Here is a 26360-nt window from a genome sequence, read left to right as displayed (position 1 = left end):
TTAAATTATAGTGGATGAAACATACATTCTGGTCAAAATGGTAATTCATAGTATCACAAAACCCAATTCTTTATCCTTAACCTGCCGAATTGAATTGAAACTCACTCCAGTAAACTGGGCTTCAGGGTAGGTGAGCATTAGAAGAAGAAACAGTGTGTCTTCAGTTTTGGTCTGTGCCGCCTTCTCCTTTTCAGGTTCTGCCGATTTAACGATTCTGACTAACAAAAAAACGAAGAGGGTTCCTTCTTACTGTGTCTGGAAATGGTGAGAGGCATGTGATGTGAATGAGGTCTTTGAGAATGTTGCAGAGAAAGCAGCCATTGATGAGAGACTGCCGTGTTGTGTAAATAGTAAACCATGTCGCTTACTCGCGTATTAGTTTCAACGGCTAGAGTTTTACGACTAAAATCCGATGGCTCGCATTAATTCTAAAATATTATTAAATTTTGTTTTTTTTTCCTGAAAAAATCTAGTAAATGGAATATTTATGAAACCATTTGTTTACGAGAAGTAGTGTTGACAAAGAGTTGAAGAAGCGTGAGATAGGACCAGTGTCCGAGAGTGAGAGATATGAATCTCTCTACTCTGTTCCATACATCTAATCCTCTACTTCTTCCTCTTCATTCCATTCCTTCTACAAGGTCTCAGGCAGTTCTGTACGTTTTAACTTAAGCATTTCGTCGAACAGATTTTGTGTGTGATTTGGCTGTGTTGCTTGCTTTTATTTTGTAATTTTTGCTTTTGGATTATCATATCTAGGGTTCGCTTTGTATGATAAGCAGGGCTAGGTTTAGTGTTGGTGGGGATGTTGCGATTGAAGGTAAGAACCTCAACTTCTCGATCACAACAAAGCAAGGGAAATTGGCTCCCATTCTTCAAGATTGCTCTCTCCGGATTCCTTCGGGGCAGCTGTGGATGCTCCTTGGGCCCAATGGTTGTGGCAAATCGACCCTTTTGAAGGTGCACTTATATGCATATTCTTGCTCGTGTCTGTACCGATTTTAGGTATTGGGTTTGTTTGGGTAAAGTGGTGTTCTTGTTTGGCGTTCAAATGATCACACTCACACCTGGTAGAGATTAGTGTGTCCAGCACTACCATTTGAAGGAATAGATTAGGATAAACTTCATGAATGCATTTTTTTTTTTTGAATTTTTGTTTTCTGAGCTTCAAAACTGGGGCAAATTGATAATTTCATTTCATGTTGTGGTATAGATAGATTTTGGCTGGTCTTTTGAATCCGACAAGTGGTACATTGTCTGTGAAGAGGCCCAGGAGTTTCGTTTTCCAAAATCCGGATCATCAGGTTAGTTTTCGTGTCCTTTTGCTTCCGACCATTTTGATAATTGTTTCTTGATGAAATCAAGAGTAATAGGAATGGAGCATTGAAGATACAGTAATTTTTAAAGTACTGCCAAAATAGAGGAAAGATACTGAGTATGAGATTTTTTAAAGTTTTGCCTTTATCTTGTAGAAGCAAGTTTATGATTTGCGATCTCGGAGCTCAAAGTTTATAAACTGGTATTTTCTTCTCAAAATTATAATCATATTGGCAGTATTATTATTCTAGTTTGGTGACTGAAGAGTCACATCCAAAGTGTAAATGTTTTAGCTGTGAAAACTTAAAATCATCAACTCATTCCAGTGCCTTCAAACAGGTATAAAATTCTAGGTTCTGCTCAAATTGTTCAAATTCGTTTTTGCTCCCATCAATTTTTTCAAGTCTATCAGGATATGTACTTCAAACATTTGGACATTGATTCGAACCATGCTACCTGGCCCTTCCAATGAGTTATAAACACATCTTATAATTGAGGGGTACGTCAATTACACCTCGTGTTTTTGTCCACGCACTTGTTGACTTGCAGACCAAAAATCTGTGAAGGTTTAGACATTTTTCTTTTCCCTTTTCTAAAAATGTAAACAACTCCCATGCACAAGGCATTGTTGCTTCAATCCCCAAAGAGGAAAAAAAAAAGGTGGAAGAAGATGTTGCAAGTTACATGTTTGGTCTTTACAAACACGCACAACTTTTTTATTTTTTATAAGCACAAACAAATACATTTAAATCATTAAATGTGCAAGTTAGAGGTATAATTATGAAATCTCTGTTATATTAAAATTCTGTTATTCCAGGTGCCAAATCTTTATACAATTAATGGGACGTGGCGACTGACGATAGATCTATTTCACTTGTCTTGACATTAGTTTTTTTGAATTTTTTTTTTCGGTGATTAAAAATACGAACTTTCTTAACCTCTTACTTATTTGTTATGATATAATCTTCGTGCTGCAGGTTGTGATGCCCACAGTAGAAGCTGATGTGGCATTTGGACTTGGTAAGTTCAATCTGACTGACGATGAAGTTAGGTCCAGGGTGTCAAAAGCTTTGGATGCTGTGGGCATGGTTAACTACATCAAAGTAGGTTACAAACATTTATAGCTTTTCGCCTTTTCCATAGCGTATACCAAGTGTAATGTGTGACGCATGTTTACATCGGTTCCACTTTTCAGAGGCCAGTTCAAACTCTAAGTGGTGGTCAGAAACAAAGGGTTGCCATTGCTGGTGCTTTGGCCGAGGCATGCAAGGTGCTGTTATTGGATGAGCTAACGACATTTTTAGATGAAAAAGATCAGGTGTGTTTCTTGGATGCACCGACTTTTTCAAGACAATATTCATGTGATATGCAACTCACAAAAGAGTAATAAGGAAATATTTCAATTTGATTGATCCCTCCCTGGTGCAAAAGCTGAAATTGAGATGTTTTCATGGATTCTTAAGCTTAGTTTTGTTTTGCCACTTTAGAAGTTTCTATCATTGTTTGTTTTGCTCCTTTTTCTTCTTCTTCCTTTTTCTTTGGTGAAAAGTTGCAGTTTTCATGATGATTCGCTGGATATGCTTAATAGACAATGTATGTTTTGGAGAATCACATATCTCATCTCCCCGTAGATTTACCTTCTTTTCACAATGGTTTTTGAACTAATTAACCCATTCTCACTCCCTGCCCCCGACCCCAAAAGAAAAAGGAAAAGAAAGATTCCTGTAAATCCCTGAGTTTATAGTTTGCTTTCTTGTTCCTCGTATGTGCATGTACATGCTACTTTCTTATATTTAATGGTAATGGCGACAACCTTCATCTTTGCTTCTTGTTCATCATAATATCCTGTCTTCACAAAATTGCTTTAATCCCACCCCCCACACCAATGGAAATCCTAGCCTCAGAACCATGCTTGCTGCAGTATTTGGTGAGTACCTCCATTATACATTATTAGAGTTAAGACTCCAGGGAGCAGCACCTTTCTTAACCATTCTTTTCTCCTTTGCCTTTTTTTTTTTTTGTTTTGTTGGCAAGATCAACTTATTCCGCTCACAATGGTTTGCTATTTGTTTCCAGTTCGGGGTGATTAAGGCAGTCAAAAACTCTTTAAGTGCATCTGGAGAAATTACAGCCTTATGGGTGACCCATAGATTGGAAGAACTTGAGTTTGCAGATGGGGCTTTTTATATGGAAAATGGGAGAATTGTCAAGCAAGGTGGTGGAGCAAGCATTATGGGTTTTATTAGAGCCAGACAATCCTCTTACATCAACCAGATAAATTCTTGATAAAAAATGCCATTTTTTTTATATCAACCAGAGTCCAGAGACAATACTCAGAATTAGTGGTGCTGAGATCATCTTCAGAGTTGATAAGGTAAGGCATCATGTATTATACACTAAATAGTGGATGTGTAGCTAACCTTTGGCTCTGTTGGACCATATGGTTTCATCTTTTAGTTGACTACTTTTATGTGAATTGGGTCCTTTAACATACCCATATTGAGATGATATTATAATGGTGCATATCTTCAACATCCCACAACAGAACCCCCATTGACCTAGTCAATATAGTATGTGTTTGGCAGTGTGTTGTAACTGTGTTCAGTTGCAACACACTTCACAGCACCACAGGTTTTTGTGACACGCCAAACAGCTTTTGCGTTCTAACTCACCTCACAGCACCACAACTTTTTATCTCACAGCACCTCACCACACCTCACCACACTCCCAAACACTTACATTATATGTTAATTTGTCCTACGTAATCAAATTAGGTCAATTATTGTATTTTAGATTAATGTACAAGGTAAACCTTGAGTGATTTTATATTAATATTATTAGTCATCTAATATAAATGTAATTTTGATACGTCAAACGCACCGCACCACAGTTTTAAAAGTTATGTGCCAAACAGCATTTTGCGTTTCAACTCACCTCACAGCACCACAGTTTTATAACTCACAGCACCACACCACACCTCACAGCACCTCACAACATTCCCAAACAAGCCCATAGTGTTACTGCCCTACTGCGTGAATGAGTCGTTACTCCTTACCCTAATCCCCAGGTCTAAGTTAGACTAACCATTGCTCTATCTGCCACATGAAATGTATGAGAATCTCATCAAAATTTTGAGTAAGTGATTTTTAAGGATATATATAAATCAAGTTATATTCGAAGCATAAATATGGTAATTTTAGATATATTTGGGCATAAATTATCGTACTCAAAGTGAGCCTCCAAAAACATGATGGAATGCAATTTTTGGGGTTACGAAGCTTATTAATTAATTATCTAATCTCATCAAAATATGATTTCTAAAAGAACACTCGAGTCATTAATTGAAGTGATAAGAATTGTGTGTATCCTCTTAATGATCAGGTTTGAATCCTCCGTCAAAAAAAAGATTTTGAAAAGCATCAATAAACAAATTAGTCAAAAAACCTTTAAAAAATTGAAATTTGAATGCAAGAGAGAGAAACTAGTTGGAACATTTGAAAATGGCAAGGGGCGACGAAAGGTGTGGAGACATCTTATGGTGCGTCAAGAGCTCGGCGCACAATTATACTTAAGGCCCTGTTTGGGGGAGGTGTTGGGATGAGTGTGTGAGTTCCTAAAGTTACGAAAATACCCTCTTCAATTGTTGAATCGAAAGTCAAAACAGGCAGCTCATTTCTTTTTAACGCCTGATCCATTTGCCTTTGCAGCAGAGCGAAAACCCACGAAGAATCACCCGTAAATCGTAATAACTTCCTTTCGCGCGACCAATCGAAGGCACTCTGGTAGGTGATCTCTTTCGTGCTCCGGTTAGGTTAGGAATTGGATTGAGGTCTGTGTTTGAATGGGAGCCTGCTACTGCAATGGCATCAAGGCCGTGAGTCCTTTTCATAGCGGTACTTCTCCTTTTTTTGTTCAATCGTTTCTGACCATTTAGTCCGATCCATACTGGCACGTTGTTTCTTGAAACTTGAGATGATCTAGGATCTTCCTTCTGCGATTTCTATTCTCTCTGCTGGACTCTCCTATTTTACTGTTTTCATAGTTCGGACATGGAATGACTGCTTAATCCACTTCTATGTTGCAGACCAATGTCTTTAGGTGGCTCGCTTGATTCTGCTAGTCTTTAAACAGGAATAGTCTGATGGAAGATGCAGAGAAGTTGACCAGAAATGGTGAACGGGGCCTCATATTTGACAAGTCAAATGGGGTGCTAGATCAAACTTCCAGTCCTTTAAGAAGGGAAGCAATGAACAGGTGAGCGTATTCTCAACTAACCTACCAACTTAATGTTCTGTAACCTGATTACCTGCACCTGCTTTAGTATGTTTCTTTACGTTAGGTAAGCCTTGCTTTCTCAGTAATATCTCAATCTAAAAGTAAGCATGTGTTTCCCTTTTCTGGGCTCAATCTTTTGGGTTTACAAATCTGGGGCATTGATATATGTTTTCATCAGGAGTATTAGAATGACCAATGATGAAAGGCTGAGTGCCATTCCAGTTGTGCACTATATTGGCGACATTTTTTTTATGGAAACTCTTTGCTTTAATTGAATTGATAGGTGAAGTTTCTGGTCCATTATACCCTAGTGACCTTCAAGTTATCCCATGCATCTGTTCGAGACAGTAAAACTATAGTGTGACAGAGCTGTAATTTTTGCCTATGACTGATTCCTTTTATTTATTTTTTCATACAGATCATCATTTACAATGAAGTCCCATGAAAACGATGAAATTGACTTGGAAGGTGGTAAGTCGCCAAAGGATAGAGATAAAGCAACTCGCAGTAACAAAGTAGTCAAATTACACAATCAGGCCTTGCTGTCTGGAATTGCATATTGCATTTCCTCCTGCAGTATGATATTGGTCAATAAGTTTGTGCTTTCCAGCTATGATTTCAATGCTGGGATTTTCTTGATGCTGTACCAGGTAATAGGTCCACATGTGATATTCCTTATTCAAAACAGAGTTTGATCCTTTTGTTTCTTTGCTATAATTTTATGTTGCTTATTTGAGTGCCATATAATCTTATGATTTGGGAACACTTTTTGTTGTTGCATAAGCTAATTAAACTTCTATGTATGCAGAATCTTATATCGGTGATTATAGTGTCAATGTTGAGTTTTATGGGTCTTATATCAACAGAACCACTAACATGGAGATTAATAAAGGTCTGGTTGCCCGTGAATGTTTTATTTGTTGGGATGCTCATTACAAGCATGCTAAGGTATGGATTGCATTTCGGTATGTAGTTTTCTTGGTCCTTGTTTATTATGCACTTAATGCCTAAAAATATTTACTTCATGAATGGCCAAGCTCAATGGTGGAAGCTCTTAACCTAATGCATATGTTAAAGCAGTTGTCCACTATCTTTTGGTCACTATTGAGTCAGCATGGACCATGGAGTTAATCAGTTAAATAGGAATAGGAATAGGAATCCCACTCCATCTTGATGTAAGTTAGATTAAGAGAATATATGGAAAACAGCCAGCCTACAATAGAAAACTTAGAAATGTCCAAGATTCCACATCACATAGAAATGAGTTTGAGGCTTTGAGCCTCATAAATGTCAAAGGAAGATCCAACCTAATGCATAAGTTAAAGCAGTTGTCCACTATCTTTTGGTCACTATTTAGTCAGCATGGACCATGGAGTTAACCAGTTAAATATAATAGGAATCCCACTCCATCTTGGTGTAAGTTAGAATAAGAGAATATTTCGAAAACAACCAGCCCACAATAGAAAACTTAGAAATGTCCAAGATCCCATGTCGCATTGATATGACTTTGAGCCTCATAAATGTCAAACGAAGATCCATTATCTTTTACCAGATCCAAAGTCTGTTGTGCTCAGGCTTTGTGTGCTACAACTTCCAGTAGGCACTGGATAAGGATTGGAATCTTGTGGTCTTTTGTAGTATGTTCACATATAAAAATGAAAACAGTACACAATGCACTAGTATGCCGTGGTGATGATGGGTTTGGGGGAGACAAAACGTTGAGAGATATTTTCTCTGATTTGAACCTTTGAACCTGTGATCTCTAACTGGCAATGGAGCAACTATCAACGGGCGAAGGTTCACCCTTAATTTCAGTGTTGGAGCTAATTGAATATTTCTAAAAATAGATTGTCCGAAGTGCATGCAACATCAACTTGGTTTTTGCCCCATTTTTCTTACATGGTTGTCAGTTTGTTCATCATCCTTCTTACTTTCTGCAGTTTGAAATACATTAATGTAGCCATGGTCACAGTCCTAAAGAATGTTACAAACGTAATAACTGCACTTGGAGAGATGTATCTATTTAACAAGCACCATGACAACAGAGTCTGGACTGCTCTATTTCTAATGGTAACATTATTCTCATTCTTGATCTTTAATTTAGCTTCTGGATTATTGCTTGCGTCTTCTTGGATTTCTCTACAAGAAAATGTGAAAGAACTTTTTTAATGGGCATCGAAGGGGTGCCGCCCAGACAGTGCAATGGAATAAAAATGTCAAACAACAATAAGTTACATTAAAATACTTTAAAGACATTGTATAAGCTGCTACTATGCTTACTTGAAAACCATTGTTCGATATTATGTTTTTGCACCTGACTTTTGCGCTATGCAAATGTCATGATTTTGCAAGTTACCAAGTTTTGTGAATTTTGCCATTTGTTTTGTGCAGATCATTTCGGCAATTTCTGGGGGGATCACCGATCTATCTTTTCATGCTGTTGGCTATGCATGGCAGATTTTGAATTGTTTCTTAACAGCATCATATTCTGTGAGTACATACTTTGAAGGTTTTGATTTTTTCCTTGCACTACTGCAACTCTTTTTCTGAGAACAGCAGGTGTCCTCACCCTTTGGGTGAGATCAGCCTCCCCTTGTGTATACAGACGCCTTCCACATATGCCTACCACTGCACCACTGAACATGAGAAAATCCTGTGGACTGGCCTCTTGGGATTGGAGCTAAACCTGGAATGTACAGTTATTAAACCATGCTTGTTGTCACTTTTCTAATAGTTGGCTAACTATGCACAAGAAAATTTAAAGGTTGCCTTGTAACCGCTGTTACACTTTCATATGAAATTGTTATTGATGGACCCAAGCTTTAAGTGTCAGGTTTGTTTGTCCCGTGCTAATCTTAGTCTTAGACTCTCATCTCTCAAATACCAAATACTGGATCCATTTTTTGTTAGAGATATTGAGAAACAGCAATAGAACATGCAGGATCCGAAATTAGCACATTCATGCTTATTGTTTTCTTAGGCTCACTATACATCATAGGTGTGTGTAAACAATGCTTAAGGATGGAGTTATCTTAAGCAACTGACAAATTGAAGAGCTTTTGTGAGCTTCTTTTGAACATAGGTGGCTTAACATTTTACATTACCTTTTGTGTTTCTGTTTTGTTATTAGAGAGATTCTTTAAATTCCTTGGTTTACTAATGTGATTCACTCTTCTTTATGGTAGTGTATCATTTGTTATTTTTATGTTCTTTATTTCATATCAATTTTGACTGTCTGGTGGATTCCATTGATGCAGCTGACTCTACGCAAGGTCATGGATACAGCAAAGCTAGTAACAAAATCTGGGAACTTGAACGAGTTTTCAATGGTGATGTTAAATAACACACTTTCACTGCCTCTGGGGATTATTCTCATGTTTGCTTTCAATGAGGTGGATTATCTATCCAGAACGTGAGTTTTTTTTCTCTCCCCTTCAGTCACTTGAACTACCTATATGAATTTATGAATGAATTACAATACTACCAACTTTGTTCTTATATATTTGAAAGTTATATACAAATATCATTTGTAATCATTAGCTCATTAGAATATAGAACTAATGTGATGCTTTATCCTTTGTAATCACTAGCTCCTTGGAATATAGAACCAATTGCCCATTCATAGGTTATGGGAAATAAGCTTATGACAATGTTCTCACTTCTCAGATATATATTAGCCTCGTTTTTTTCCCCTGTTCTCTCCCATGTATGTTGCTAAATTTTCTATATAAGCAAAGAAAACTGTGCACTAGACTCCTGCAATGGTTGCAGGCTCTGAGAAAGGCGGATGTGGGCAACCTTACTGTTGCATAGCAAAGAGACTATTTACATGGTTTTTATTTCTGATGGTCATCTTATTTTGTTTGCTATGTATCCTTACCGCTTGAGTAATAATGTGCACAATCATATCTTGACCTTGATTAACCTCTGCATATATGTTACTTGGACATATGAGAAACTCTAGGTTATTGTCATTTTTTGTTATTAATTATTTTCGGTCATGTGATTATTATAATGAAGTCTTATGGATCTGAAACTGATTTGGCAGACTGCTGTTGAGGTTGCCCACCTTCTGGTTAGTGATGACATTGAGTGGATTTCTGGGCCTGGCAATTAGCTTCACTTCTATGTGGTTTCTTCATCAGACAGGGGCCACAACTTACAGGTTAGTTGAGAAATGTTCTGAAGCAGAAATAATTTTTCAGAGTGCAATGTTGGTTTCTCCTCATCAAGAGACCTTGATGAATAAACATTCACTGATTCACTTTCCTAGCCTAGTTAAAACATATCTGCTAATTGCAATCAATGAGGTATTTAAAAGACATAATATATAGTGAAGTTATTACTGCTGTATTATTGCAAAATGCAAATGAATGCAGATTGGCTCAGTCCATGATGAGGTGTATAATTTGCTAGCTTAGTTAGTTAGGAATGTAGTCTCACATTAAATGGATGTGGGTCTAGGGTTTCAAAGTTTCACAGGTCGGTTGATTTTTCGTTTTGGGCTGAATATTTGACTTCTATGTGATGTGTAAGGCCCACAATTTTTTTCCCAAATTATGTTTGTGTTGAAGTTTTCTCATTATTTTTTCATGGTTATAGTTGGGTTTAGTTGGGAACATCCGAACATGTCTGGATCACCTCCATGAAACTCCATTGTGGAGAACTGGGGCAGATCCCCAGTTTGATCTCTTGACAAGTCATTGGGTAGATAGGAGTAGGTTGTTTCTTCAATCTCATTCTTCCATCCTTCAGTTAACATGTAATTAAGATCAAAGGAAATTTAATTGTGATTTGAACAGAGCTTTTTTTTTTTTCATTACATCTCACCATTTATATGAAATCTGCAGCCTTGTGGGGTCATTGAATAAGATCCCTCTGTCTGTTGCCGGCATCCTTCTTTTCCATGTTCCTACAAGCTTGGAGAATGCCACAAGCATCTTTTTTGGTAAGTTCTCTTCCATTGGAAATGCATACATGCCTTGACGTCTGATAAGCTCGAACTGTTGTTTGTGGCATTACCATAATGAATTTCATTTTACAGGACTTCTAGCAGGAGTATTCTTTGCTAGAGCCAAATTGCGGGAAAGATCTCAGCCTGAAAAGTAGTGACTACACTATGAATTTGTTGTATACTTGTCGTGCCTGCCAAAATATTTCAGTTACAGGGGCGAGAGGGAATGGAGCAGTGTGAGGTCGCTAAGATCAGTCAAAACTTTTAGAAATGTTGTCATTTAAAACATTTCTTTTTCTTTGTTTGAGCATCTCCTTCCACCTGCATGTATGTATCCAAGTGGGATAAAACCCGGAGCCTTACCTACCCCATTTTGTATACAAAATGTTGGCAGACATTCATAGAATGTTTCATTTTCTTATTTTGTTTGCTTTGTAATGAACATCCAGTGTTATGTACCATTTTAAATTAGGTTTTCTTAATATTTTCCAGGATAAAAAAATTATTGTCTACCCAAGCAAATGGTACATTGGTTAAGTTTGTCTTTTGTTATTTGAGTGGAAATTTTGTGTATATAGATTGTGGTGTGTGATGATCTCGAGCTGATCATGGGCTGACTTGGCCTTTAAAAAGTTGGACCTAACTTTTACCGAAACCCGGCCTACGGTTAAAAGATAATTCCTCAAGCCTAAATGGGCTGACCTGGGCCGGGCTTCATTTTAGATTGGCCCATTGGGCCAGACTGAACTTAAAGCACTAAGATTTAAACCTAAGCCCGGCCTTTAAAAAGTTGGACGTAAACTTTTACCAAGACCCGGCCCACTGTTAAAAGATAATTTCTCAAGCCTGCCTTTTTTGAGGCCCATGAACCGTGATACCAATATGACCAAGTCACGCTAAACACTTTACTCCATTTCTTTAAAAGGTCGATAGAAGAGGAACTGATGCACAGAGAGAGAATCATTGTCAATCAAATTTGAGCTTAATCGACCTTAATTTCCTGCACCAACAAATAAACAATGCGTCGAACTGAAACATCAACATTTAACACCAAAATCTAGCTTCCGCTCCTTCACTTCAAACATAACAAAAAGCCTTCACAACCTCTACCTTTGAGTTCCACTATTTAAATTCCGCCATTTTCATTCAAACTGTTCGAGGGAAAAGGTGATATTTGCATTGGAGTAATACAATTAAAGGGAATTCAAAACGCTAAACCACCTGCTTCACCGATTCACTGACCGTAATCATGCAGTTAAGGTCAAGCTAAAGGTAATTTTTAAAGAAAAGTAATAAATTAAAGCAAGTGTGAAGAGAGCGAGAGAGAGAGTTCCTTTTCACTACCGCAGAAGATTTCTATCCTGCATCAAATATTATCGAAGTGGTATCGACAACACATATATTATGAATTACTTACGGATATATGCATATTCAACGCATTAGAATGAATCAAGTTGCCTACTATGTCATATTCATGGAAATCATTTTTCTTCACCTATGAAGCGTCATTTCTTTGCCTTTGCAAACCTGAGGCACCGATACTTTTCACCGCTTACTGTTATTTCAAGAGCTCCGTCTTGGTTATCTTGGTTTGATGCAGTTCCCATGAGGACACTTTTCTCCTTCTCAAGATTTTCTTTCTCCATCTTTAACCTTGCTTCTTGTCGAGCAATCTCTGCCTAAAAGACAAAAATGATGTTTCAAAAAGGTCAAATAATACATAGCCGTGCATAAACTTTAATGAAATACAAATACTAATCTTGGCTGATCAAAACAATTAAGAACTCTGCAGCCAGATGGAAGCAATTTTAAGCTACAACATAAGCGTATAGTATACTGAAAGGTCTACACCAACTTCCACTTGTTTGAAATGCACAACATTCCTACTGCCGATCAAGCATATATCCTCTATTAAGTGAACACAGAGAGACATCATTATTTTTTTTAAAAGGCAAAGAGATAATGACAGATATTATTTTGAACAGAGAGACACGACTTATAACTGCTATTTCCCCTTTCAATATTCTTCCACAAAATCTATGTATAGAAGAAAATTGACATATAAAGATCCCCCACACCATGAAATCCTTAATCCTAAAATCTGTCAGCCACAAGAATCCATATACATAATTAGCCAAATCCACAACATGGAATCTCTCTACTCTGTCCGATCGAACATTGTCACGACTAATCATGTATAAGTGATGAGGTCTCTTTTGGGGTTATAATACCAGATCTTAGCCCTCCAAGACATGTCAAATGGATATTGGATGTGATGAAGAACCTGTCTCTCACTCTTTCCTTAATTTACTCAAACAAAAATTACTTGCATTTAAGATCAAATCACAATGCCATCAATTATGGCACAAAATCTACACAAGTCATGAAATAACTGTTCACAGATCACTGCAAGAGTAGACCACTCAAAAGTACGAACAGTCACCGACAACAACAAGAGAATATCCTTTCCACCACATTCAAGCCTTAGAACCCATGCTACCCTCTTCAGTCTTCACACTTTTTTTTTATCACATACCTTTTCACACACATACCTAAGAAGTACAAATTTTATTCAAGTGTTATCCACATTGTCAAACTATCATAGGCAGCTTTATTAGGCTTCACTCTTTTGTCTATTGTTCTCAACATCACATCCTACTCTCCAGGGCAGGAACAAAAAACAATTCCTGTTCTCCAGGAACCCACTAAAGGGAATCTGACAAAAGCATACTTGGCTAAGCCAGGAAATAGGATTATGCCCATATATATTATAGATACTACATATGAAGAAAATGTTGCATTGCATATTGATTGGAAAAGAAAATCCAAAGTCAAAAACATTAAATCTTCATGAGTAACAATCACATGTTCGAGTTCGTGAAATCATATCACACCAAAATCCATTTGCGAAAGATTTGAGTATGAGACCTTTCAGATAGATAGGAAACTCCAAAATTGTCAAGTGCAAGAATACAATGGCATATACATGACTTGTTAATCATACTCCGCTAAGGAAATGTCCTAACATGGAAAGAAACTATGCGGGGGAATGTCTGAAAAGAATGGACTTCACTAAAACAATAATAAATTTGAACAAGATAGTACAAGGGCCACTACTAATTTTTACACAACTAAAGGCAACTATGTTTGCGCTGACAACAGCATTATAAATCAACTGAAAAGATGAGCACGAATTTGAAATAGATAAGCCCATCCAAAAAATTTAAATGGCAAGTCTAGCAAGACAATGTATGCTGTTCAAGAAGAAGTGACCGAGTGACACTCTAGCCTGTAAATGGTGAAAACAGGCATAATGATGATGAATTGATGATGCTGTTTGGTCTCCAACAGATAGGATAAGAAACCAGGAGGCAATACAGTATCTGCATCTTGACTACAAGCATTATATAGCTTCCAGAAATGACCCAATGATGACCTAAAAAGTTTGTGGAATATGACTGACAATATAAAATACATTGAATCTTGAACAAAACTATTACTATTCATTAGCATGAAAGAAAAATTACCAAGAAACTAGCTCAAGACTTGGCTCACAGATAATCCTATATTTTTCTCCTTTCTAATGTAAACGTCAATCTACAAGAAGAATTTTCACCCAGAGAGGGAGACCATCTTTGTGATAAACTGATTTGCAAATGACAAATTCAATTTTAACAACTTGGGGAACCAAATGAAGAAATCTATACCTACTTGCAAGATTGAAAGCTAAAACTAACAGGTTGATTTTAAAATTTCTAACCCCAGGACTACTAGTCATTAAGTAATTTACATCTCACAGGCTAAAAATTACACTTCGTTTTTAAAATTTCTGACCCATCTCATTCAGCAATTTAAAAACTCCGTGATCACCCTAAGTTAACTCCTGCACAGGAGATTTCATAATATATATATATATAAAGAACTCCTGGACTGGAGAATTTCACTAGTGAAATTTGAGAACACAACATCATACAAAGCATATCAGAATTAATCTAATGAAGTTGAAACTAAAATTTGATATGATAACGACAATAGAATCAAATAATTAAAAACCAAATCAGGAGAGGAGAGGAGGACCTCGCGGCGAGAGAGCTCAGCTTTCCAGGCAGCCTCGCGTTCGGCGACTTCCCGCTCGCGCTCTTCTATGTAACTCTGCATCTCCCTCTCCTTCATGATCCTGTCCTGAATGTCGGCGTCTAACGCTTCCTTCAGCTCCTGCACGAACTTGTCCACCACCGCCTTTATTCGCAGTGACATCGTGACCGTCGATTCCCAAGCCGATAATCAGATATCCGCCTCACCAGTATTAAGAGCGAAAACTGCTGTGATTCTCAAACTCCATTCCTACTCAAAACTCACCGTTGTCCTTCGAGAAAGCAGAAATTACTTAGTGAGGGAGAAATAGAATTTAATTCCAGTTCTAGATCTTTAGTCGCGAATTGATTCAGGATGAGAAAATACAGAAAGTAATTACAGAGAATTGTAGAGAAACGGAGAGAGAGCAGAACAGTGAAGGACGAAGGAGATTGTGGTTTCAAATTTCGAAAGTTTGTGATGGCGGAATGCGTGTAGTTTGGGGTCTCTGGCTTTCTGGGCCGGTCATCGTGGTGGGGTACTGGGGTTAACAAACAGGGATATAGGAGGAGTCTAGGACATTTTTTAACGTAAAATAATTAAATTTAATAAATAAATAATAATAATTAATATCTTTTGTTTTCTTTCTCAAATAAAGAAACGCCGTCGTATCAGTGCCGCGCCCTATTTCCTTCTGGTAGCAAACGAAGAATCATCCACAGAACTTCACATCTCGCTTCGACAAAATTGAAATTGCTTTCGGCGTCGTCGTTTCTGATCGTGGTGGTAATTTGAAATGGAAGCCTCTCAGTCAGAGGTCAACCCTAATCCAAACCCTAACCCGAACACCAACAACAACGTCAACCGAAATTCGATAATGTCGTCGGCGCCGTTGTGGCCCACGATCGACGGTCCACTGGGGCTGACAGAGGAGGAATCATTGAGCTACTCGCGCAGGTTTTACAAGTTCGGCTACGCGCTCTTGCCTTGGCTTTGGGCAGTCAATTGCTTCTACTTCTGGCCTGCTCTCCGCCACCCCAGCTCTTTTCCCCGCATCCGCCGCTGTAATCTCTCTTTCCCTTACCCTCTACTTCAAAATTTTTTTCTTGATTTAATTTTCTTGAGTTCCTTGGTTGTTTTTGTCGTTGATGATAATCATGGTCTGTATAATTCGGACCTAACGTTGAGTTTTAGTCTAGTTTCACTTTGTTGATGCCAGTTATATTCTTCACTTTGCTTGTTTGTTAGCTGCTATAATATGTGGTTCAAATTATCTTGGCTTTGTTATATCTTGTCCATTATTGTTTGAAACCCTTATTCTTACTGGTATTTATGGGGGTCTGTATAGTCCAGCAGCATCTGGAGGATTAAGTTTGTCACCATTCCGATTTATTAGGAAAATGGGTAACCATAACTTGATATGAAACAAGCGGGCTCATCATTTAATTCTTCGGCCTTAACAATGTTTATCAATATGCGTTATTGATTTGATTAACAATTTTGTCTTGCCAAGCAAAGCTTCCCTCAAAGTGGAGACCATATATGTTGTGATTCCTGTGTTTGGATTTCTAATTTCCTGCCATTTTTTCTCCCTCCAATTCATTACATTTTCCATATTAAATGTTTGGATTTTAGTCATGTCAAACACTATCGTGGAATTTCAAAGTATTGGAGGGACCAAGGATTGTAAGGGATCCCAATCCTTTTTGTATAGCTGCTTTACTTATAGAGCTTGCACTTTACTAAGAATTTTTCGGTCTCCCATGTCTCGAACCAAGTTGACTGTTTGACGAATTTATCTTTGCATACTTATATTCAGAACTCTCATCAAGCATTGAAGAAAATTTTACTGTGGCATTCTGTTTTTGCTTAACAAAGTTTCCACTGTTCCAGTCATTCTCCATTCTGACTAATGGGTTTTACAAATATCTTCTTGTAGATGTTGTTGGATCTGCTATTGGGTTCACAGTATTCACAGCTCTTCTCTGTTCATGGGCCTTGACATTTGCCGTTGGAGGGGAAGATCTCTTTGGCCCAGTCTGGGAGAAACTAGTAATGTACAATCTTGCTGACAGATTGGGCTTGACAGGTTGGAGCTAGTCAGATTTCTTACTGCTCTGATATAACACTCCATTTGAAAGTGTCACTTTCAAATGCACAAACTATGTTCTCATTTCTATATTATATTAAGAAAAAAATTTCACCTTGCATTCCTTTTTCTCTCATCATTTATGGCATCTTTGCTTGCGTAGCCATTAGTGTACATATTCTGGTTCAACAGCCTTGAGCTCTATAGTTCTTTCCACGAGCCTGTTTTCCATGAACTGATGAACATGAGAATTTTCCAGGAATCACACTTATTTTTAGTTTGGGACAGTATTTCAACTTCCCAAACTAGAATAGATTGGGATAATTACTTAATTAGTCAATGAAATTTGGAACTTCATAGTATAATATGTATGTATAAAATTATATATATATTGAAAATAAATGGTTGGAAGAGATATGCATCCATTCAAAAGATCATAAATAATTTTCTGTTATGTGTACTTATTTTCAGCATGCAATGAAGTGCTTGCTTAATCTGTTTTATTTGCTAGGTTCTCATGATAATAAACCTTTAATTGCTCTTATTATTACCCTAGACTCATTTTCCTAGAAAATGATAATTTTCTTGCAAACACACTCCTTTTAAGTTTGTTACAGTTCTTTTTTGAACTTCCCAAACTAGAAAGGATTGGGACAATTTGTCAATAAAGTTTATAACTTTATTCTATAAAAATAGAAATAAAGTTCTAGTCAGTTGAATCAGAACTTGATTCCATTTGATTCGCAGATTCATAATCCATTAATAACAAGGACTTACTGATTCTGAGTTTTACTTGTTATATCAACAGAAATTGTGAGAATTTCATGTCTTAATAACATCAATTTCCTACAAATAACCTAGCTTCAACATCAATTGATGCACCAACTACTTAAGAATCAAGAAATTTCCTTATTTACCTCCTGCAGCAACTTGCCTAAGACAAAATACAGCTTGAATCTGCTAACTTATATTCAATGCAATTTAATTGATCATATGGAGTAGGATACGATGCATCAGGTGCTTGATCATAGTTTCCTATGTATATCAATATATGCCCGAAATTGAAATTGGAATTGTTAGTGTGTGAAAGTTAAGAGAATTTGAGGGAGCGGTAAAGAAAGTCAATGGGATTAATTAATATCAAGCCAATGACCAGATTCACACAAAGGGTTTGTGATTCTGCGATGTCGAAGTCTGCTAATAAGTCTGTTATTACTTGTTATAAATATAAATCACATCCTATCTTGCATATTGTAAGTTGTAACAACAGTGATCTTTCATCTGTAACCCTAACAACCAAACCATTTTCCTCTAGTTATTGAATATACACTGGCTACATTATATATTACATATATGTGTGATGGAACAATTTGGAGGTAGAAGCAGCAATGGTGGCAAGGTTTGTCAAAGAGCGCACTGGAGACCAGCTGAAGATAAGAAATTGTACCAAATCGTTGATCAACATGGCCCTAAGAATTGGAATTTCATTGCACAGCACGTTGAAGGAAAATCAGGTAAACTACGAGGTTAATCAAATCGATCTTTTTATTAATGTTTTGATCAAATTCTATGAAATGGGTTTTGGTGAATATAGGGAAAAGTTGCAGACTGAGATGGTACAATCAACTGGCTCCTAACATCAACAAAAACCCATTGACAGAAGAAGAGGAAGAAAGGCTTCTGAAAGCTCATCGGATCGAAGGGAACAGATGGGCATCGATAGCAAGGCTGTTTCCGGGAAGAACTGACAATGCTTTGAAGAATCAATACCATGTTATCATGGCAAGAAGAAAAAGAGAACAGTTTGATCATACAATCAGGTACTTCCAGAAAAACGTAGCAAACAATTTTGATGACAGACACTACTTCAGTCTTGAAAACAATGACGAAATAGGTAATAATTTACTATCATGGACCTCATGTGATTCGACACTTTCTGGGCATTCTAGAGGATCAAATATCGCGTATCATGGTCATTCATCAAGTTCTTCTTTGTGGGCTAAAGATGAATTTCACCATCAAGGCATTCAAGCTTATCATCCTAGCTCCTCCAGTTCTGGTTTTGTTGCACCAAAGATTCATCATATTTTGAAATTTAATACAAAGTTCATGAATTTTGGGGATGGTGATTATGGAAATGAAGAATTGATAAAGAAGAGCAAGTTTGACGATCGCTCAGATGGATTGAAGAAATTTGGAATGGCTGCTTCTCTGCAGGAACATGGGAATGGGTCAAACAAGGGTAGTGTTGCCTTCATTGATTTTCTTGGTGTAGGAATCTCTTAGTTATTATGGAATCTGATTTCAGTCTTTCATTTTAAGTAGCATAATCTGCATCGTTAGACTTATTTAGGTTTGAAGATCAATGTAGGAGAGGAGGCTAATAGGCTATACTTGCCCATCAGGATATGTATAGTTGAAAATACAATGTAGTATTCATACATCATAATCTTGTTGAGGCTTCAGACTGATTATTTCTAAATATTTTCATGGAAAATAGTCCCATTTTCCAAGGAAATTATATATACCCATTTTTCCCTGGTGTGTGTAGAAATCTGAAGTTGAACACCAGACACAAACTTCGGATTTTCAAGTGGGTCCAAAGCACAAGCTCACCACACAATTACACAACAAAATGAGCAATGAAGAGCGGTCTTTGCCAATAGGAGTGAGGAAATCTCACCTTATCCACACTCCCTCCACGAACCTTAATAAGATTCATATCATCCGCCATGACTCCTTATCCAATATCCACACCCACCAAAAACAACACAGACAGAGAGAATAGTAGTTTTTGCCCCAAAATTATCAGCAAAAATGGCAGCTATGAACTCTAGTGTTTTGGCATGTAACTATGCCATCTCAGGCACTGAACTTAACAGCAAAGTTGCTTCCCTGCCTTCAATTGCAACCCCAGTTAAAGCAACAAACAAATTGCCTGTGATCAGGGCACAACAGACCAAAGAATCACAAAGCAATGAAGGAAGAAGAGCTGCAATGCTTTATTTGGCAGCAACACTTTTCACCACAGCTGCTGCTACTACCTCTGCTAATGCTTGGGTCATCGAAGACTACCTTGAAAAGAGCAAAGCCAACAAGGTATATAAACATTGGTATATGTATAAAACTTTTCAGGTTTGTTCATTGGTGGCAGTGAAATTTGTTTTATTGTAGGAATTGAATGACAAGAAGAGGCTGGCAACAAGTGGTGCAAACTTTGCAAGGGCGTTCACTGTTCAATTTGGATCCTGCAAGTTCCCTGAGAACTTCACTGGCTGCCAAGATCTTGCCAAGCAAAAGGTTTCGCTCCTTCATTTTGATCATTTTCTTGAATGGTATTTATCAAAATCAACAGCAGGTTTTCAAATCAGCTGTTACAGCATCAAAGGGGAACTGGGCATTTTTGTTTTACTAATTAATTATACTTGGCTGATGCAGAAAGTACCATTTCTTTCTGAAGACTTGGACTTGGAATGTGAAGGGAAAGACAAATTCAAGTGTGGCTCCAATGTATTCTGGAAATGGTGAAGAATCCAAACTACTACTCCCTGTATTTCACTTGTCTTTATACCTTTCATAATATGTATCTAGTCTTCCATTGAAGGAACTTTACATCAATTTCTAGTGTGCTATGTTCATTCTGCATCCATGATTTCTCCCATATTTAGTCTTCCAAATGTCTCAGGAAACTTGTGATTTAAGAAGAAAGTGAATCTGCAGCAATTCTGTATTCCCACTATGTACACTCAAGGTCTTTCCCTGTCTCTCTATGGGATCTCAAAACCCCATTATACATTTGATTCTGATGTGTGTCAGCAATCATTTTACACAATAGAAAGAAACCAATCCAAGAAAAGTAATCAAAGAATAAGTCCTCCTGGCAAAATTCGGAACAACGAATGCAAGCCAAAACCTGCTCCTGCAGATCTGTAAAAACAAAATCCTCTTTGCCAATAAATTAGGGATTTGTATGTTCCCAGCACTGCATTCCAGGAGCAATATTCCGAGTTCTAGCCAGCCCAGCAGTGCTTGCAGTTGCAAGTTCATTGGCATACCAGTGTCACATCTGGCCAGTACAGAAACCAGATTCACATGAGTCGGTGAAGCCATAACATAGATGCTCCATCAAAACCATGCCTATTGCTCATCAATCTATGATTTAAGTAAACTTCGAATGATCACCATGATAATGAACCATTGTTCTGAAGCTGGGGGCATGACATTGGAAGTACTTTGTCGGTGAAACCCGACACGAATTCACAATGCCATGCTGCAGATGAAGGTAGGCCAAGTATACTAACATTCTTCATGCATATCGTTTCAAATGGTGAATCCTCAATTCCCACCAATATAGGCGCCTTTGTCGAATTTAAACTCACCACATCACTAATAAAGAAACCTTTTACTATCGGAACAGCTTTTGGATTCCATTCTTCATCAGGGTGATCATTTGAGCCTCGACTGAACCTTATCGGTATTCTGACTCTCTCCATTAGTATATTACTTATGGTGATATTTGCTATATAGCCTCCTCTGCCCCTGTCGGTTTTGATACGAATGCCAGCTGCCGAATTCCAAACATGTAAATCTTTCACGGTTACATCATAAATACCTCCAGACATCTCACTGCCTATTCCAATACCAGAACAGGTTGGGGTAGTGCCAGTAACCCTCCTCACTATAATGTTTGAGCTCGGACATGCCATGGTGATGCCGTATTGGTCCCAACCACTCTTCACGGCAACAAGATCATCACCGCTCTCAATGTAACAGTCTTCAATGCATACATTGGTGCTCGAGTCTGGATCATTGAGTAAAAAACTATTCAATATTTCTTTTTCTTTTTTATTCATTTTCTAGATAAGAAGAAAGATAATGATGTTGAATGGATACTAGACAAGGGAAATCTAGTAGCATACCTGGGTCGATGCCATCGGTATTAGGAGCATTTAAGGGAGCCAAAATCGTCATGTTTCTGACAACTATGTTACTGAAACGAACATAGAATATAACACTCTTATTAGTTTGGTTATGTAATAGCTATGTCCAGAGTTTTAATCTTGATTGTCGGAGAAGGCTTTTCATAGAACCTTGTACTAAAAAGGGTCCAATCATGATCATGATTTATAACTTTCAACAGCCATGAATAGAAGGTGATTGAATTGTTTTTGGGGCTTTAGACCAAAAATCCTTTAAGTACCAGTATGAGAAATTTGCATTTCAGTGACGTTGGCATTGCAGAAGTAGTGCGCCAAAGAACAAGCGAAAAAGGAAATGGGATGCGATATATGACAAGGTGGAGATATTGAACCTGCAGTAAAAGGGATGGACAGTCCAAAAGGGAGAATTGAGGAAGGTAAGATTGGAGATTAAAATGTTATGAGAGTTTATGAGTTCAAGGAGGTGGCCTCTGGTGTGCTTCAGTGTTCTATTCCACCACAGCTCCCACCACATGTGCCCTTGTCCATCAATAGTCCCATTTTGCCCTGAAAAGCCAATCCATAGACACTTTCACTAACAAGCAACAACACATGAAACATAAAGTGCAGTAAATGATGAATGAAAATGTGGGAGAAATGGAAAAACCTAAAAAACCATAACTTAATAGTAACTTGAAATGGATTAATAAAAGAAATCAAAAGAATCGCATGCATTAGAAAAAGGGGTTCTCACTAAAATGGCTGGTTCACTTTAGGACCAAAGAAACTCTTTTTCTTGTTTATTTAGCACTGAAATGATCCAAAGCACCTTGGACATAATGAAGCACTAAGAAAAGAAATTCTCTGTTTTTTTTTCTTTTGATAAGTGAGAAATTCTCTATGCTTTGATTGGCATGCCGAAGAAAGTGATTCTGGTAATACCTGTAATAACAACATTAGTGAGGCCATTTCCGTGAATGAGGCTGTTGAAGCCCAAACACAACAAGTCCCACATCTAAATAATAGAATGAAGTTGTGTGGTTTATAAGGTGTTGGATGGGCCTAGTCTCATGAGCCATTGGCTTTTTGAGATAGTGGGCTTCCATCCAATATCAAGTAAACCCATGTTAGGCCCATGTAATATGGGTTTACCCCCGGTCCAAATTCCCAACATGGTATCGGAGCTCGGTTGCGGGGGTGTGTGTTTGGGGCCCAACAAAGTGGCCCGGGAAAAAAAAAATAAAAATTTGAGGCCTCCCACCTCTGAGCACACAGAGAGATGTGACAAGTGGGATGGGTTTGAGGATGTAGGGACTTGTGTTTGAGGGGGAGTGTTGAAGCCCAAACACAACAAGTTCCACATCTAAATAATAGAATGAAGTTGTGTGGTTTATAAGGTGTTGGATGGGCCTAGTCTCATGAGCCATTGGCTTTTTGAGATAGTGGGCTTCCATCCAATATCAAGTAAACCCATGTTAGGCCCATGTAATATGGGTTTACGCCCGGTCCAAATTCCCAACAGAGGCTTATATGTCTTCCTCCTAATCTCTCCCTTCCTCTCCCATAAGAAGGCAATGGTTCTATGATAGGCCATTCATCCGGGTCCTGTTCAACCCAAATAAGCAAAGAGTCAATATGAAGTGATAGAGTAGGTCTTCGTATTCTGGATTGAAACTTCGAACATATTACCACCATATATTCTAGCATATATGCTATTGACGAGATTGTCTGTCAAACCGACGTGTAAAGCAACAATATAGTTAACAATCCTGCTAAATAGCCCAAAGAAAATGGTCCCAATTGTTCCCAATCCCATGTGGCATGCCACATAGACTCCACATCATCTTTTTTGTCTCTAAATAAACCTCACACTCTCTCTCCCTCTTTATTCTCTTTTCCCCTTTCTCTCTCTCCTCTCTCATTTTCTCCCTCCCACTCTCAAGAGCACCACCACTTCCCACCGGAGTTCCTCCGTCCGGCCACCGATCGGAGTCATCGACCCACCGATCGGAAGCGCCTAACCACCACGATCATTTCCCAACCCTCCACACCACTCATCGCCGTTTGTATCGTCGGAAAAAAGCATCAAAAGAGGGAGGTAACCGCGACACAAATCGTGTCGATCCGGCCACCTCCGACGACATCTCCGACAACCGACCCCATATTTGGGCTCTACACACCAAGACACACCTTACCCAACCATTTTCCGGCCATATAGCTGCCGGAATCCGGCAGCCCAAATGCAAGTTACATTGTTTAAAAACAATGTAATTTGTCAATTCGGGCATCTAGCCACCTCCAGCATGTCTCCGACCACCTCCACCTCCAGCTCCAGCAACAATGTAATTTGTTTTCTCACTTATTTTTTTTACATATTTTGGAAGTTGCACTGTATTCAAAACAATGTAACAATGTGTTTGACACTTATTTGAATGAATATGCTTTTGAGACAATTTATTTTATTTTGTTATTCTTGATTGGCTTATAGACTATTTTTTCTTTAGCTTATATATGGAAAAACAATGAAAATTACATTGTTTTTGTTCAATTTGACAATTTACATTGTTCTGGAAATTTGACAATTTACATTGTGTTGGAAATTTGGCAATTTACATTGTGTTGGAAATTTGGCAATTTACATAGCTGGAAATTACATTGTTTTGATAAATTTGGCAATTCACATTATTCTGTAAAATTATATTGTTTTAATAAATTTGGCAATTCAAATTATTTTGAAATTACATTGTTTTTTAGCAATTTGGCAATTTACATTGTTCTGGAAATTTGACAATTTACATTGTGTTGAAAATTTGGAAATTTACATTGCTGGAAATTACATTGTTTTGGCAATTTCGCAATGTCTACATTGCTGGAAATTACATTGTTTTGGCAATTTACATTGCTGGAAATTTGCCAATTTCGCAATGTTTGTGTGCAACAAAAACAATGTAATCACAATTTTGTATGCAAAAAAACAGTGTGCATAAAAGTATATGAGAGAAGATGAGAGTATGAGAGAATATGAAGATAAAAAGGGAGATTTGATTTTTAAAATTTGAACAAAAGAGAAGTGGAGAGAGAAGAGGGAAACTTAAATTTCAAATGTGTTTCATCCATGTAAGCACTTTCCATGTCAACAAGCTTAGGTGGCAATGCCACATGGGATTGGGAAGATTTGGGACAAAAAGTGTTGGGACAAATAACATTTTCCTATAGTTAATTCTATTAGGTGGGTCCCAGGTGCTGCCTCTTGACGCCATCTTTCGTCATTCTTTGAAGAAAAAAAGGCATAGAAAAGGAGACAGAGCACGAAAAGTATGATCCTGCTAATTTGTTTCTGCCTACACTACCTACCCAAATTTCAACAAAGGCATTCTTCTTTCACATACTTGAATAAGTCATGGTGCCACCAACAAAACCTAAAACCCTTCCATTGCCGCAGTAGGCACAGCACAGATCATTAAAATACATACAAGAAAGCCAAAAGGGTACTAGAGATTGCATTCCAATTGCTTCCCAATGTTGGCAATGAAGAAAAAAATCTTTAAAAAATCAAAAATCTTTGTAAGAACAGAATTTATGATTGTTCTATACCTGAGAACCCAGAATGAGAGCACCATGTTCGAGGAAGAGAGTGCAATTACTCGTGAGATTGAAACTCCCAGTGAGCCAGGTCCCCTTGGGCACATTCAACTGAGACCCACCTCTCTCTCCGAAACCTTTCATGTACCAGACGGCTTTCTGGGACGCTTTGGTGTTTGACGTCTTGCCGTCACCGACTCCTCCGAAATCCTTTATAGACATCACAACCTTTCTCGGCGGCACCTCCTGAAAAAACCCGGCGCAGCTCTCACGATCCTCCGAAACACCCGAATTAGCTGGTTCCGATGATTTCAATGCCAAGAAAACTGAATCCGTCGGGAGCTGCATGGACAGAATTGCCACAAAAACGAACAGGAGAAGCAGAACCGCCCATGATGGCCGGCTAATGCTACCCGCGATCGCACCAAAACTTGGTTTCTCGAAATCCATTTTTTTGCGATCAGATTTAATTTTTACATGCATGAACTGAAATCTAAATTCAAGCTGGCCTAAGGAAAAAACCTGTTTGAATTAAGAATTAGACACGAATAAATATTGGAATTGAGAATATTATTGACTGGTTGGGGTTCAGAATTAGAGTATTGTCCGCAGATTTGAAGGGAAAAAAGGTATATTCTTCTCTCTTTTTTTCCCTTTCGTGATCAGATAGGAGCGCACACGGCACGGGGTGTCTCTGATAATGCGGTGGAAGGTAAGGGAAGATGAAGAAGAGCGTGTTGCGCGCAAATTGGCGAGCTTTGACGAGAACTATAGAATTTCTTTCATGAACCTTTTTGCGTAGTCGGTCTGGACCCGGTTCGCGCATGATCCGGTTTGTATGGCGCTTTAAACTTAAATTTTTATTTTTTTTTAATACGAGGCTAGGGAGGAGATGTAATAGAGTCGAATTTGAGACATCTATAAAATTTCACACACATAAATGTGAGTTACTCGTGATTATATAAGATTACACAAACTTGTGTGTTTTTATTCGCCATGAAATTAAATATGGCTAATATTTACCTTAACAGTAAGAAATGGGCCAAAAACTTATATAGTAAATATCCTCCTAGTAGTATTCATAGTTTGAAGATTATTATGAGAGTTCATGGATTTATTCAACCCACGCACACTTGGAAGATAATGATGG

At 37.9% G+C, this 26360-nt stretch overlaps 7 protein-coding genes across 9 annotated transcripts; 5 read left to right on the top strand and 2 right to left on the bottom strand.

Annotated features, from left to right (window-relative positions):
- Positions 1-495: 495 nt before the first annotated feature.
- LOC120001745 (ABC transporter I family member 10) lies at positions 496-5161 on the top strand. 3 transcript variants are annotated; one of them, XR_005469035.1, is made up of 7 exons: positions 496-656; positions 783-960; positions 1218-1304; positions 2295-2420; positions 2513-2635; positions 3394-3691; positions 5025-5161. XR_005469035.1 is itself a non-coding variant. In XM_038850192.1 (6 exons), exons 1-6 carry the CDS (start codon positions 571-573, stop codon positions 3601-3603), a joined length of 810 nt encoding a protein of 269 aa, XP_038706120.1. In that variant the 5' UTR covers positions 496-570; the 3' UTR covers positions 3604-3825. The 3 variants fall into 3 exon arrangements, 2 of the variants coding, with proteins under 2 accessions (XP_038706120.1, XP_038706121.1); XM_038850192.1 differs by lacking the exon at positions 5025-5161 and having other exon boundaries at positions 3394-3825; XM_038850193.1 differs by lacking the exon at positions 5025-5161 and having other exon boundaries at positions 497-641; positions 3394-3825.
- On the top strand, positions 5034-11086 carry LOC120001742 (GDP-mannose transporter GONST1). Its single transcript, XM_038850190.1, has 10 exons — positions 5034-5210; positions 5402-5571; positions 6011-6242; positions 6401-6540; positions 7533-7662; positions 7984-8082; positions 8850-9004; positions 9641-9757; positions 10443-10540; positions 10637-11086. The coding sequence occupies exons 2-10, from the start codon at positions 5459-5461 to the stop codon at positions 10699-10701; spliced, it is 1149 nt and encodes a 382-aa protein (XP_038706118.1). The 5' UTR covers positions 5034-5210; positions 5402-5458; the 3' UTR covers positions 10702-11086.
- A 769-nt stretch (positions 11087-11855) lies between these two features.
- Positions 11856-15158, bottom strand: LOC120001749. The gene is made up of 2 exons (XM_038850197.1): positions 14624-15158; positions 11856-12225 (listed from the first exon to the last, which is right to left on the bottom strand). Exons 1-2 carry the CDS (start codon positions 14801-14803, stop codon positions 12052-12054), a joined length of 354 nt encoding a protein of 117 aa, XP_038706125.1. The 5' UTR covers positions 14804-15158; the 3' UTR covers positions 11856-12051.
- Positions 15159-15318: 160 nt separating this feature from the next.
- LOC120001748 (probable gamma-secretase subunit PEN-2) lies at positions 15319-16833 on the top strand. Its single transcript, XM_038850196.1, has 2 exons — positions 15319-15684; positions 16560-16833. The coding sequence occupies exons 1-2, from the start codon at positions 15417-15419 to the stop codon at positions 16718-16720; spliced, it is 429 nt and encodes a 142-aa protein (XP_038706124.1). The 5' UTR covers positions 15319-15416; the 3' UTR covers positions 16721-16833.
- A 172-nt stretch (positions 16834-17005) lies between these two features.
- LOC120001743 (transcription factor MYB117) lies at positions 17006-19232 on the top strand. The gene is made up of 2 exons (XM_038850191.1): positions 17006-18223; positions 18304-19232. The coding sequence occupies exons 1-2, from the start codon at positions 18070-18072 to the stop codon at positions 18993-18995; spliced, it is 846 nt and encodes a 281-aa protein (XP_038706119.1). The 5' UTR covers positions 17006-18069; the 3' UTR covers positions 18996-19232.
- A 130-nt stretch (positions 19233-19362) lies between these two features.
- Positions 19363-20356, top strand: LOC120001746 (photosystem I reaction center subunit N, chloroplastic-like). The gene is made up of 3 exons (XM_038850194.1): positions 19363-19808; positions 19884-20009; positions 20148-20356. The coding sequence occupies exons 1-3, from the start codon at positions 19527-19529 to the stop codon at positions 20235-20237; spliced, it is 498 nt and encodes a 165-aa protein (XP_038706122.1). The 5' UTR covers positions 19363-19526; the 3' UTR covers positions 20238-20356.
- A 56-nt stretch (positions 20357-20412) lies between these two features.
- Positions 20413-25984, bottom strand: LOC120001741 (probable polygalacturonase). Its single transcript, XM_038850189.1, has 6 exons — positions 25223-25984; positions 23156-23233; positions 22571-22613; positions 22021-22195; positions 21629-21699; positions 20413-21510 (listed from the first exon to the last, which is right to left on the bottom strand). Exons 1-6 carry the CDS (start codon positions 25691-25693, stop codon positions 20888-20890), a joined length of 1461 nt encoding a protein of 486 aa, XP_038706117.1. The 5' UTR covers positions 25694-25984; the 3' UTR covers positions 20413-20887.
- Positions 25985-26360: the final 376 nt, after the last annotated feature.

This window comes from Tripterygium wilfordii, chromosome 7, assembly GCF_013401445.1.
Source record: "Tripterygium wilfordii isolate XIE 37 chromosome 7, ASM1340144v1, whole genome shotgun sequence".
NCBI classification, from domain to species: domain Eukaryota; kingdom Viridiplantae; phylum Streptophyta; class Magnoliopsida; order Celastrales; family Celastraceae; genus Tripterygium; species Tripterygium wilfordii.
Note: the sequence above shows the minus strand (reverse complement) of the source record. Positions and strands in the feature narration are given on the sequence as shown.

Bases quoted from the DNA above. Each gene is read 5' to 3' on its own strand.
- LOC120001745 (XM_038850192.1), top strand. From the start codon at position 571: ATGAATCTCTCTACTCTGTTCCATACATCTAATCCTCTACTTCTTCCT. The intron at 961-1,217 runs GTGCACTTATAT...TGGTATAGATAG, and splicing joins GCAAATCGACCCTTTTGAAG to ATTTTGGCTGGTCTTTTGAA. The intron at 1,305-2,294 runs GTTAGTTTTCGT...TTCGTGCTGCAG, and splicing joins TCCAAAATCCGGATCATCAG to GTTGTGATGCCCACAGTAGA.
- LOC120001742 (XM_038850190.1), top strand. From the start codon at position 5,459: ATGGAAGATGCAGAGAAGTTGACCAGAAATGGTGAACGGGGCCTCATA. The intron at 5,572-6,010 runs GTGAGCGTATTC...TTTTTCATACAG, and splicing joins AGAAGGGAAGCAATGAACAG to ATCATCATTTACAATGAAGT. The intron at 7,663-7,983 runs GTAACATTATTC...TGTTTTGTGCAG, and splicing joins GGACTGCTCTATTTCTAATG to ATCATTTCGGCAATTTCTGG.
- LOC120001749 (XM_038850197.1), bottom strand. From the start codon at position 14,803: ATGTCACTGCGAATAAAGGCGGTGGTGGACAAGTTCGTGCAGGAGCTG. The intron at 12,226-14,623 runs GTCCTCCTCTCC...TTTGTCTTTTAG, and splicing joins CTGAGCTCTCTCGCCGCGAG to GCAGAGATTGCTCGACAAGA.
- LOC120001748 (XM_038850196.1), top strand. From the start codon at position 15,417: ATGGAAGCCTCTCAGTCAGAGGTCAACCCTAATCCAAACCCTAACCCG. The intron at 15,685-16,559 runs GTAATCTCTCTT...ATCTTCTTGTAG, and splicing joins TTTTCCCCGCATCCGCCGCT to ATGTTGTTGGATCTGCTATT.
- LOC120001743 (XM_038850191.1), top strand. From the start codon at position 18,070: ATGGAACAATTTGGAGGTAGAAGCAGCAATGGTGGCAAGGTTTGTCAA. The intron at 18,224-18,303 runs GTAAACTACGAG...TGGTGAATATAG, and splicing joins GCACGTTGAAGGAAAATCAG to GGAAAAGTTGCAGACTGAGA.
- LOC120001746 (XM_038850194.1), top strand. From the start codon at position 19,527: ATGGCAGCTATGAACTCTAGTGTTTTGGCATGTAACTATGCCATCTCA. The intron at 19,809-19,883 runs GTATATAAACAT...GTTTTATTGTAG, and splicing joins AAAAGAGCAAAGCCAACAAG to GAATTGAATGACAAGAAGAG. The intron at 20,010-20,147 runs GTTTCGCTCCTT...TGGCTGATGCAG, and splicing joins AAGATCTTGCCAAGCAAAAG to AAAGTACCATTTCTTTCTGA.
- LOC120001741 (XM_038850189.1), bottom strand. From the start codon at position 25,693: ATGCATGTAAAAATTAAATCTGATCGCAAAAAAATGGATTTCGAGAAA. The intron at 22,614-23,155 runs AGCCTCTGTTGG...TTGGGCTTCAAC, and splicing joins GATTAGGAGGAAGACATATA to AGCCTCATTCACGGAAATGG. The intron at 21,511-21,628 runs GTATGCTACTAG...TCAATGATCCAG, and splicing joins TACCGATGGCATCGACCCAG to ACTCGAGCACCAATGTATGC.